Below are 12,141 nucleotides of genomic sequence, written 5' to 3'. Positions count from 1 at the left end.
AAGAGGAACTTAGGTTCACCAGACCAACTTGCTGTCCTTGTTCATCCTTTTCTTTTAGGAAACAAGTAGCCTATGATATGATTTTTTTTTTTTTTTGAAATTGACTGTCCCGTAGGGAATAATTGTCTTAAGTGACCCCTAGGGGAGTATTAAATATTTATTAAAGTTCTAGGACTGGATTCACTATCTTCTAAGTTTTCTACACTTCCTCTTAAAAATCTGAAGTTCAGGGGTGCCTGGGTGGCTCAGTCAGTGAAGCGTCTGCCTTTGGCTCAGGTCATGATCCCAGGGTCCTGGGATTGAGCCCTTCATGGGGCTCCCTGCTCAGTGGGGAGCCTGCTTCTTGCTCTCCTCCCACTCCTACTATCTCTGTCACTATCTCTGTCTCTCTCTCTCTCAAATAAATTAAATAACTCTTAAGTTCAGAGTAACCAACCAGCGCATCCCAAACAACCCCCAACAGCCTATGTTAAATTCTCGGAGCCTTCCCTGGTAATTTGTAAGCTTGCAAAATGTCACCAGTGTTAACCCCTAAGCCTGAGCCTGAGTTACCCAGATGTCTGAGATGTTTGAAAATTTGCTTCAAAAACATAAGGACCTCCTAACAGAATGCCACGGCATGCTCTAAGAACCTTGAATAGTTTGGTGCTAAGCCAGAGCCCATAGGATAGTGTCCACAGTCCCACCCCAAGAAATTATCCCTGGCAGACTAACATCCGCCTCTCAGAACATCAAAAGGATCAAAGTATGCCTCAGATGCCACTGAGGTGCTAGGTCCTTCAACGTGTAGAGCTGTTCAGCCTCCCAAGGTGACCTCTCCCTAATACTCCTTATATCACACTATGTTTCAGAACAAAACAAAATGCCTCACTTGGACCTGGGACCTCCACCATGGTCAGGGTTAGTGCAGCAAACAAAAGACTCATAGTAGGGATGCCTCAGCATCCTAGGTGGCTAGCATAGTAGGGTGGCTCAGCAGTTGAGCATCTGCCTTTGGCTCAGGTCATGAACCCAGGGTCCTAGAATTGAGTCCCACATCGGGCTCCCTGCAGGGAGCCTGCTCTTCCCTCTGCCTATGGCTCTGCCTCTCTCTCTGTGTCTCTCATGAATAAATAAAATCTTTAAGAAAAGACTCACAATAGAGAAATATGAGGCTACCTCAGATCTGATATCTGAGTGCACAGGAGAGGCCTTTCTGTTACAAATTTGCTTCCTGGTCCTGCCCTTCCCCCATTGCCTTTCTCTTTTTTAATAAATTTTCCTTTCTCTCATCCAGTCTGTTTTAAGTCCAACACAAACAATTCTGGTGTACAAATAAGCCTTATTCTCACAGGAGGGAATCTTGGAGTCGAAATTCTGTGTTACTGAGACACTTTTACAAGCTGGGTTTCATGCTGTTTGGTCCTCTTGGCACAAGTTTAAAGCATTAAATACTTCCTTTTTAGGGTTCTTGCTTTCTTTCTCGCCCCCCCCCCACACCATTTGCCTTTTTGTTCTTTACTTCCTGATCCCTTGAGATACATGGCATCCCAGACTTCTTCATTCCCTCCTGCAGCCCAAGTTGGAATGCCTCTTTTGGTGACCTTGCTGGTTACCCTGACACTTTTTCAAGAATCATATTTTCTGACTTTTTTTCTCCAGCTCTTGCACAGTGCAGGATGTCCTGGCTTTGAAGTGTGAATAAAGTGTGCTGTGGATGCCTGTCTCATTTTCTTTTCCCTTCCACCTCATGGGGCCCTCTCAGAGCTTGCTGCAGCACACTGCCAATGCACCTCCATCCTCACCAGCACTCTCCCTCCCACTCAACAGTGCCAATCACTTACCTATTATACCTCAGGATTTCCCAGTACAAACCCACATGTGACAGACCCCAATCTTACCCATCTTCTGCCTCTGCCTGTGAAACCTTGAGATGCACATTTATGTAGTAACATGGAAATATTTGGCACTTCTCTCTGGATTTGATCCACAGATCACATAGTGGAAAGGGGTGATTTTCTAAATGCATCCAAGAGGCCAGCCTTAAGATGTTAAAATAAATGTAGTGCCTGCATCTAGGTTTTTAAAGTATTGCCCAGATGAGAGGACCATAGGGAACTTAAATATCAGAATGATTAGATTATATAAAATGAAATGCTTGAGGGCCCTTGAAATTTGGCCTTTTTTTTTTTTTTTTTTTTTTGTGGATCAGGCTAGTCCTACTACAGCCTTACTTTTGCTATTAGTTTGTTTAATAAGCCCCAGCTCCTGTCCTCTTCAGTGATTCTCCAATTTTAGCATATGGCAGAGTCACCTGGAACACTTGTAAAAATAGCCTGCCAAACTCCTCTAAGTCCAGCATTTCTGAACCAGTCTGGGCCACACCAAGGAATTTGTATTTCTGACAAGGTCCCAGCTGATGGGACCTTAAACGAGATATTACAAGAGTAAATGTGATACAGTGTATAGAAAGGTTGCTACAAGTATTACCACCAAATTCAAATTCACAGTAGCAGCAGTTATCCAGCCTCTGGCCTCATGCCCTAGCTCTGTCACTCCCAAGTGTCATTACCCTGGGAGGTGGTGTGAGCTTGAGACTAACTTAAAATTATATGCACAACTCATGGAAGGGGGCTCAGTGCAATGCCTGGCACACACTGAGTAGTAGTTATTATTATTATTATTATTATTATTATTATTATTATTATATACAAACTGCATGCAAAGCAATAGTGTTTGGTTTAGGATATTGAATTATCCATTCCAGGATCTTCAGTACATTAGTTTGTTTTTGTAGAATTTTTTTTTAATATTTTTTTTCTTTCTTTCTTTATGATAGTCACACAGAGAGAGAGAGAGAGAGAGGCAGAGACACAGGCAGAGGGAGAAGCAGGCTCCATGCACCGGGAGCCCCACGTGGGATTCGATCCCAGGTCTCCAGGATCGCGTCCTGGGCCAAAGGCAGGCACCAAACCGCTGTGCCACCCAGGGATCCCATGTTTTTGTAGAATGAACTTAAAATGAAATGAATCTAACTCCTTGAGGTAGAAATACATGACTTTTAAATGCCAAATTTGGAGTTAAGGTTCCAGTTGCTCAGTGCCAAAACATCAAACAATTCAGAAAAAAGTTAAGTCACAGTGAAAGTCAGTTTCCACAAGGAGAGCTATATTTGACAAGTTCCAGGTCTCCATAGTTAGCAGATGTATGGTCTCGAGACCATGGATAGACCAGATGAAAGGAGTGATCAGATTCCTGTCCAATGTGCTGGCTTGCATTAAAAAAACCAGGAAATCCACAGAACACCTCTGTTTCTCATGTGTATCTGTCCTCAGGAAACGAGTGCCTTCTTATAAGGCATCTTACATCTTCCATTTTAGCATGATGGTTGCATTTTGTGATTTCAGTACTGCATTATTAAGGTTTCATTTTAAAATTGTTTTTATTTATTCTGGGTGCTACTTAATAGTTCACTGCATTTTTTAGTTTTTATTGTCCTGGGTGTGAACTTTTCCTGTGACAATATATCTCTTAGTTTTACACTAAAAATAATTTTATATTGAAAGTGAGTAGGGTAATATGACTCAGTGAACAGAAATTAACTTTATGGTTAACTTTTTGAGGAATGTGTGCTTTATAAAATACATTGTAGCCATTTTTTTCTTTTTAATTTGAAGTTTTGTTTTCAGATTATATACTCCAAGGGTATGTTTTTTTACTAGAATATCTTTTCACAGTTTTGCTGACTTCAGTGGTATCCCAGGCAGAGTGATCACTCATGCTCAGTGCCCACCACCTGTGGACCAGCCAAAGGTTACATTCTGAGGAGGGGAAATAGCAAAAGCATATATAAATAGACCTAAATTCAAAGAATCACATCAACAAAATGTAGCTGGCCTCTAGAAGAAAGAGGGTTGAGTATGTGTAGGGCAAAAGCAGCCTGGAGAAGCCAGAGGGACTGAGGACTCATATTTTGCAAGATTGTTACTCCTGTCAACTTCGTCCCAGGGCAAGTACCTTCCTCACCTCAGAAAGTCATAGAGTAGTTGTGCTGAATGCCCTGGTATTGAAGCATTTGAAAGCTGGTGTGTAACACAAAGTGAGCTTTATTAGCAGTAAATATTAGGAGAGAGTTGATAGCACTGACTGTAGCACCAAAGTATTCTGTATGTCACAGATTCTGAAGAAATGTCTCTGTGTCTGTCTTCCTTGCTGGTCTCATCTGCTTATGTGTCATATGTTCTCTGGTACAGTGTTTCTCTAAGCCAAGGGGTCAGCACACTTTTTATGTAAAGAGCCAAGTAATATATGGTTGAGGCTCCAGGGCTGTACCTGTACTTGCTGTGTCGTGTTGACCGGCATGGACAACATGTAAGTGAATGGATACAGCTGGGCTCTCTGAAACTTCATCTGTGGACACTGAAATTTGAATATCTTGTAAATTTCATGTGTCACAAAATATTGTTATTCTTTTGGGTTTTTTTCCCCCAGTTTGAACCTAAACTGTATTTAAAATTGGAGGAAAAAAAAAAAAAAAAAAAAAAAGAATGTCTGAACCTTTCTTAGCTCACTGGGTGTTTAAAAAAAGGGGATGGGCCAGGTTTGGGCCCCAAACTGTAGTTGGCCTACTTCCTGCTCCAGGCCAACCTCTCCATGAATATTCTTGAGTGCGACAGGTGGGGACCTTCCGTGTACCCACTTAATCAGAGCGCTGATTTCAGCTATATGACTTAGCTGTTTACATCCCAGCCACCTCCAGATACGTCATACACATAATAACAGAGTGTCTGAGGTTTTGTGTCTTCATAGAACATGGTCCTTCCTCTGGCCCTTAGCTTATTGCCCTACATTTGAGATCGTTGTAATTAATTCCTCAATCCTGGTATTCATTCAACATCTGTGACCCTTTTTTTTTTTTAAGTCACCACATCTTATGTGATCTTGGGCAAATTACTTAATCTCTTTGTCACAGTTTTCTTATAGGTAAAATGGGAGTGAAAATAGGACCTACCTAATAGGGTTTTGAGAGGGAGAGATATGTTAATACATAGAAAGCTCTTAACACAGTGCCTGACACAGGCAAGCACCTAATAAGGGTGATTCCTCTTTGACCAAAGAGAACAGAGGCAGTACCTGAAATTCTGGTGTCCACATCTGTGTAGAGTGAGGGTCCATGTTCTTACCTCTACTGCATATATGATCTTGGAGTTGGTTATTCTCAGTGTTTCCTACCACCACAGGATCACATTTAGCTATACATGAAGATAAATGTCAAGTGTACCTCTTACTACAGAATATAGAGTTTATAAAAGGATTTCTTTAAGCAAAAATTCTAGAAATTATATATGCAAATGAGCTATAATTTGAAGTTACCAGTTTGGAAAAAGCTGAATATTTATTCCAGTAATGCTGTTAGTCAAAACATTCATGAAACTCCTCTTTTGGGATTTCCATCAGAGACAGATTACAGGAAGCAAAGGAAATCCAATCTAAACGTTTTACTGATATATGTAATATATGTATTTAAATGATAGAATATGTAAAACATATAATATATATTTTTAAAATATATATATTTATATATATACGTGTGCACACACACATACACATATACACATACACAACATATATTCCATCAGTTTTTTCCTTTCTTGTCTTTCCGTTTATCAGTAAATAAGCATTTATCAAGTTCCTGACCATAGCAGGTATATTAATAAATACCAATTCCCTTTCAACTTCTCCCATGTTTTTTATATACCAGGTACTGAATTAAGCATTTAAGATATGCAAAATATAACTGGGTGGCTCAGTTGGTTAAGTGTCCAACTCTTGATCTCAGCTCAGGCCTTGATCTCATAGTCATGTGAGTGAAGCCTTGCATTGGGCTCCATGCTCAGCCTAATTGAGCTTTAATAAAATGTAATAAATCAGTTATGTACTTTGCATATATCTTCACTGATTCCTTCCACAGCCTTCTTCAACTGAGTGTTGCCTGTTATAGGAGCTATCACAGTCAACTTTTCCAATTTTCATACATCCCTGTTGGCTGTTTTGTTGGGTAATAAATACAATTAGATGAATAAGAATAAGGAGTTAAACTGAGACTCACAGCTGTAACAATGTAAAAATGAGCTGAAGTTTTCACAGTAAAACTAGGTCCAAGCAATGGGCCTTGTAAAATTATGTGAGGACTACATCATCTGAGCTGATGATGCCACATTCCTTTCTTGGATGGAAGGGGTTGGGAGGGTACTTTGGCTCCATGGCTGTGGTACACGGCCCTTAACTTTCAGAAGGGGCAGAGGCAAAGGAAGATCAGCTTCCTCATAAGACAATAGATCATTTATAAGCCTGACTACAAAGTACCTAGAAGTAATTCGGACAATAGATTCATGCTACAGGTCTCAAAAGTACTGTCTGATGTTCTTTAGTATTTCTAGGTATGAACAAAAATTTCTTTATACTTTCGGAATGAGAGAAGATCTCCCATAGTGATTGCATCTTCATAGGTGCCAAGTGAGTATCATCTTGGAGATGGAGGAGAAAGACCAAAAATATTTTTTTAATGTCTAATGGATAGTGAAATTAGAGTTTACAGCTCACCAAAAGAGAATAATTTAAGAAGAGATTGAAAAAGTAAGGGCAGTGTGTTTGTAACATATTCAGGGCAGTAGGAAGAATTTTTAAAGATTTCATTTGGATAGCACTTTTAAAAAATAAGAAATCAGGGACAGTTCCCCCTAGCCCTAAAGGAAGGGGGAAGGATATTAGAGAATTATCAGATAATGGTTAATTTGACCTTGAAAACTAAAGAAGGCCATTAGATTTTTCACTTAGGATACTGTTGGTAACTAAGGAAAGTGGCCTCAGTACACTGTTGGAGGCAAAAATCGAATTCCAATGACTTAAGGAATGTATAGGATGCAAGAAGGTGGAGAAGAGGATAAAAACTGTTCTCTCATGTATGGTGGTAAGTATGCAGCATCACCAAGAATTAAATGTAAATTAACCTAAAAAATAATCAGTGATTTTGAAAAGGATAATACTGTAGGATAACAAGGATGAGATGAGATGGGCATTCTCTATAAATTAAATGCTGCTGGTGGGAACTCTAAGTGGTATACCTTGTTGGGAACATTTGGTAGTATTCATTAAGACTTTTAAATGTCCACACCCTAGTTTTGGACAAAGAATTATATATACACATATTGATTACATTATTTGTGATAGAAAACATCAGAATGAGCTAAATGTTCAACTGGAAATAATTCCAAGTTTAATTCTGTTCTCCACAGTGTATCACTGTGACAGTTATCACTGCGCTTCTCTACTGTGGGGACATCCGACATCATGCTTCCTTGCCTACTCTTTAAGGGACTTATGTTGCCATTAGAACACCAAAGCCTTCAAACATTGAATATGACAGCTTCCAGAGGTGATAGAACTTTTGAAAAAGAATCTTATTTGCAATTAGAATGTAGTGAATAACAGTAATTATACAACATGGTTTCCTTTTTACTTGTCTGTAATTTATACAGAAGTGTTAAAAGCATACCGCAATCAACAAAATAGGAAGAAGGCAAAATAATCAGATCTTTTGTTGGATTTTTAAAAATATGTTAAAGATAGAGCATCATAGAAATTATTTATAGTGATTATTTAAAGTAGAGGATCCCTAGGTGGCGCAGCGGTTTAGCACCTGCCTTTGGCCCAGGGCGCGATCCTGGAGACCCGGGATCGAATCCCACGTCGGGCTCCCGGTGCATGGAGCCTGCTTCTCCCTCTGCCTGTGTCTCTGCCTCTCTCTCTCTCTCTCTCTCTCTCTCTCTGTGTGTGTATGACTATCATAAATAAATAAAAATTAAAAAAAAAATAAAATAAAAGTACCCACAGACGGTAAAGGATTTGAAGGTAGTGGCCATGTTATCTTTCCTCTGCCATATGGAACAGCTTCAGGTACTGAGGAGAGGAGGAGCGCAATTAATACTCATCAGAATTTTATTTTACTATTTTTAAAGATTTTATTATTATTTACTTATTTGAGACAGAAAGTAAGCAAGAAAAGAGTAAGAAAGAATGAGCAGAGGGAAAGGGAGAAGCAGACTCCCTATTGAGCAGGGAGTACAACACAGGGCTCGATCCCAAGACCCTGGGATCATATCCTGAGTTGAAGGCAGATACCCAACCAACTGAGCCACCCAGGCACCCCTATACTCATCAGGGTTTTAAAATATCATTGATGGCATGAAAGATAAATCTATATACTTGTCTTATTTTTACATGATTCCTGTAAATGTAGTATGGACTCAGTTTTGTAAAATTTTTGCTGTAATCTGATTCTGTTTAAAGAATTGACAAAAATGGGGATCCCTGGGTGGCGCAGCAGTTTGGCGCCTGCCTTTGGCCCAGGGCGCGATCCTGGAGACCCGGGATCGAATCCCACATCGGGCTCCCGGTGCATGGAGCCTGCTTCTCCCTCTGCCTGTGTCTCTGCCTCTCTATCTCTCTTTGACTATCATAAATAAATAAAAATTAAAAAAAAAAAAAAAGAACTGCATAAAAAAAAAAAGAATTGACAAAAATGAAGCATATTGCTTTTCATCTTCTCTTTATAGTTACTTTTTCTGCCTTCATTTTATCTACAACTATAAATATTGTCATGCTCTTAACCATATTCTTTCTAAATAAGTAGAGATTGTCTTCCCTTGGAAAGTGATTGCATTTTTATTTGAAGAGAATGCTGAAAATTTATGTAGAGCCTCTTTATTTAATTTGTGCCATGAATAGAGCCTATGTAATAAAACTCACTTTCTTACCAGAAAAGGAACTCGTATTTTAAGGCCTTTACTTTCTAAAATGTTACAAACAGTTTGCCTTCCTAGTATGAGTTACCTTGTAAAAACATTGGTCAAGGCAGGATGTAGTCTCTCCTCTAGCAGTAGTAGTATTATGAGATTTTTTTCCCCAAATCTCAAGATTGCAAGCTTGTTTTATAAGACAAGAGGACTTAGGCTATTCTGGAGATAGGAGAAGGGTCTAAAACATAGAGCTATGAAAAGAGGTCGTGAGTTTACTTTGCCTTGATACATTGTTAAGACAGCCATATTCTGTGCTGTTAAGCTTGGAATAGCGTATGGATAGGTACGTGTACGTGAATAAGGCTGTGCTTACTCATATAAACTTTCCACAACTGGATGGAAAGTGCCACACTTTACATAGGTCCTTTGCTAAAAAGGCATAATTGTAGAATGGGCAAGGACTAGGTTGGCAATTGGAATCCTCGGTTTCACAGATGGCCTTGGCACTAACTTAAACTGTGAACTCTTGAACAAGTGACTTTACTTCCTTAGGCCTGTTTCTCATCTGAAACATAAAGAGGTTAGGCTTAATCTTTTTAGTAACATTATGTGTTTCCTGCTGACTATAAAATTATTACTTCTATTTCTGACAGTAAGATGGACTAAATATTCAGGGAAACTCCTCCAGGAATAGCACTCCTAAAAATGGTGAATTCAGTATTGGACGGGGGGTTTGGTGGAGAGGAAAGAAAATAAGAAAATGAAAAAGGTTTTTAAATGCATGGCTGAAATGGCAAGAAAAAAGGAAAATCTTTGGAGATTAAAAATGAGTAGAGGGGCACCTGTGTGGCCCAGTTGGTTTAAGTGTCTGACTCTTTTTTTTTTTTTTTTTTTTTAAGAGAGTCAGAGACACAAGCCAGAGAGAGAATTAGGTTCCCTATGGGGAGCCTGATGCAGGACTCAATCCCAGGATCCTGGGATCACGACCTGAACCAAAGGCAGATGCTCAACCACTGAGCCACCCAGGTGCCCAAGTGTCTGATTGTTGATCTCACGGTCAGGTCTTGATCTCAGGGTTATGAGTTCAAGCCCCACATTGGGCTCCTTGCTGGATGTGGAACCTTAAAAAAAAAAAAAAAAAAAGGTAGTAAATTTAAATCCAAAGGAATAAATTTGTGTAGAAGCTGGCATTGGTTCTAGCTAATCCCTGGTGGCCTAGAACCTAGATTTATAGGCCATTCATGAGGAACAAAGGATGCAGTGAGGGGCCCCAAAAAGTCAGAGATCAAATCAAAGAATCCCTTTATAAAACCAGGACCCCTAATAGGAAATACTGGCAGTAGGTCAACTAGAAAAAAAATCCACCCTGCAAAGGATGGATTTCCATGTTGGCACTACTGGAATGTAAAAAACAGGAAAAGCTCCCTGGAAAATTCCTAACCATAAACCCTCAATCACAGACTTTGGGAGCTAGAATATATATTACCTGTGTGACCTGAAGGAACCCCACACTGAAAATTTGGCACAAAGTGGAACGGAGTTGGTGCTGCTCCCAGGTACCTAAGGAGAAACAAGTTTAAATCTATCCTGAAGTAATAAACTGTAAATAAACCTCAAATACATCCTTCAGATAAAGTTTAAAAAAGCAGGAACATACAATTTAAAGATGTCTGAGCGCATGAGGAAAAAGCACTATGAATGAGCAACAACAGAAGCTGTAGAATCCAATTTTCAAAGACTACAGATGTTCTAATTATCAGGTAAAAATATAAAAGTGAGAATGGAGATATCTCTTGTTATTTGAACTCTAGAACTGAATGGATTGAATTTGTTTTTTTTGTGTGTGTTTGGGGTGGGGGGTTTGATGATGTGTTTTTATCCTCTGGTACCTGAGCTCTTAAACACTTGCTATCTAAAATTGAAGAATCAGCACAATCCCTCCCTCATTGTCCAGATTCTCACTATACAAACTCAGGAATCAGATCAAGATAGTGGGCAAAACTTGTGTATTTTAAGTATGACAAAGGGATAAAAGAATATAAAAGTTACTACACAGATTGAAAAGAACCAAATACAGCTTCCAAAACTAAAAAATATAATTGAAATTATAAACTCCTCTATTAGAAATTTTGTTTTTGGGGTTTTTTTGTTTTTTGTTTTTTGTTTTGTTTTGTTTTTTTGCTTTGTTTTGTTTTTTGAGAATTTTTTTTTAAGATTTTTATTTATTTGAGATAGAGCAAGAACACAAGTGGGGGGAAGGCAGAGGAAGAAGTAGGCTTTCCACTGAGTAGGGAACCTAACATGGGGCTTGATTTCAGGACCTCAGGATCATGATTCAAGCTGAAGGCAGATGATTAACTGACTAAGCCACCCAGGAGCCCTGAAAATTTATGGTTTAAACCAGGGGTTGGAAAACTACAGTTTATAGATCAGATCTGGCTTGAGCTACCACCTATTTTTGTCAATAAAAGTTTTCCTGGAGCACAGCTATACTCATTCTGCCTTAATGTTGCAACATAAACCATATGGCACACAAAGCCTAAAATATTTTCTAAATGGTCCTTTACAGAAAAAGTTTGCTGGCCCTGAACAGCAAATTAGATCAGATGAAGAGAGAATACATGACCTGGAAGATAGAGCTGAGGAAATTACTAAGAATGAAGGATAGAGGGTCATAATGATGGAAAGCAGGAGAGATTGAGGGACATGAAGGATGTGGTGAATAAGGTCTAGCCTAGATATAATTCCTAGAATAAGGAAAAGGAAATAAATAATGGCTGAGATTTTCTAGAATTAATAAGATCCTCAGGGGGCACCCGGGTGGCTCAGGGGTTGAATGTCTGCCTTTGGCTCAGGTCATCATCCAGGAGTCCTGGAATGGAGTCCCATATCAGGCTCCCTGCAAAGAACTTGCTTCTCCCTCTGCCTGTGTATCTGCCTCTCTGTGTGTCTCATGAATAAATAAAATCTTTGAAAAAAAAAAAGATGCTCAGATTATTGAGGCTAAATAACTCTCAAATGGGATAAAAATACATATATTATAGCCAAGTTACAATATATGAAAGGCAGAAAAACTCTTGCTGATTTCTCAAAGCCTAAAAAGAAAACCAGAAATAGTGGAATATCTTCAATGTCTGCAGAGAAAATGACTTTCAACTTGAAATTGTATGCCATTGAGTCTGTATTTCAAGAATGAACATAATACAAAGCCATTTTAGAGCATTTTTAACCAGCAGGTTCTCTTTAAAAGAAATCGAAAAGGGGGTACTTGAAGTTGAGGGGGGAAAGCCAGAAGTACAAAAAGAAAAGAAAGCAAGTATGATGGCAAATAGGCTATTAAATCTAAGTATATGTTCAATATTTA

The 12,141-nt window shown here is 39.0% G+C and overlaps 1 protein-coding gene across 7 annotated transcripts in view; it reads left to right on the top strand.

Moving 5' to 3' along the window:
• The window catches only part of IFT88 (intraflagellar transport 88), a 135,646-nt gene that overhangs the window by 110,206 nt on the left and 13,299 nt on the right, over positions 1-12,141 (top strand). The window contains exons 25-26 of one of the 7 annotated variants that reach the window (XR_012016338.1): positions 6,411-6,495; positions 7,275-7,414. The exons of 4 other annotated variants lie outside the window; for them this stretch is intronic. Coding sequence is in view for 1 of the 3 variants with exons in the window: in XM_072795818.1 (XP_072651919.1) it covers positions 6,411-6,454 (44 nt within the window). In the remaining 2 variants the exon portion in view is untranslated. The remainder of the gene's footprint in view (positions 1-6,410; positions 6,496-7,274; positions 7,415-12,141) is intronic. 2 more of the 7 variants (XR_012016337.1, XM_072795818.1) reach the window with 2 other exon arrangements.

The sequence above is a fragment of the Canis lupus genome, chromosome 24 (genome assembly GCF_048164855.1).
Source record: "Canis lupus baileyi chromosome 24, mCanLup2.hap1, whole genome shotgun sequence".
NCBI classification, from domain to species: Eukaryota; Metazoa; Chordata; class Mammalia; order Carnivora; family Canidae; genus Canis; species Canis lupus.
This window is presented reverse-complemented; position numbering and strand designations above follow the sequence as displayed.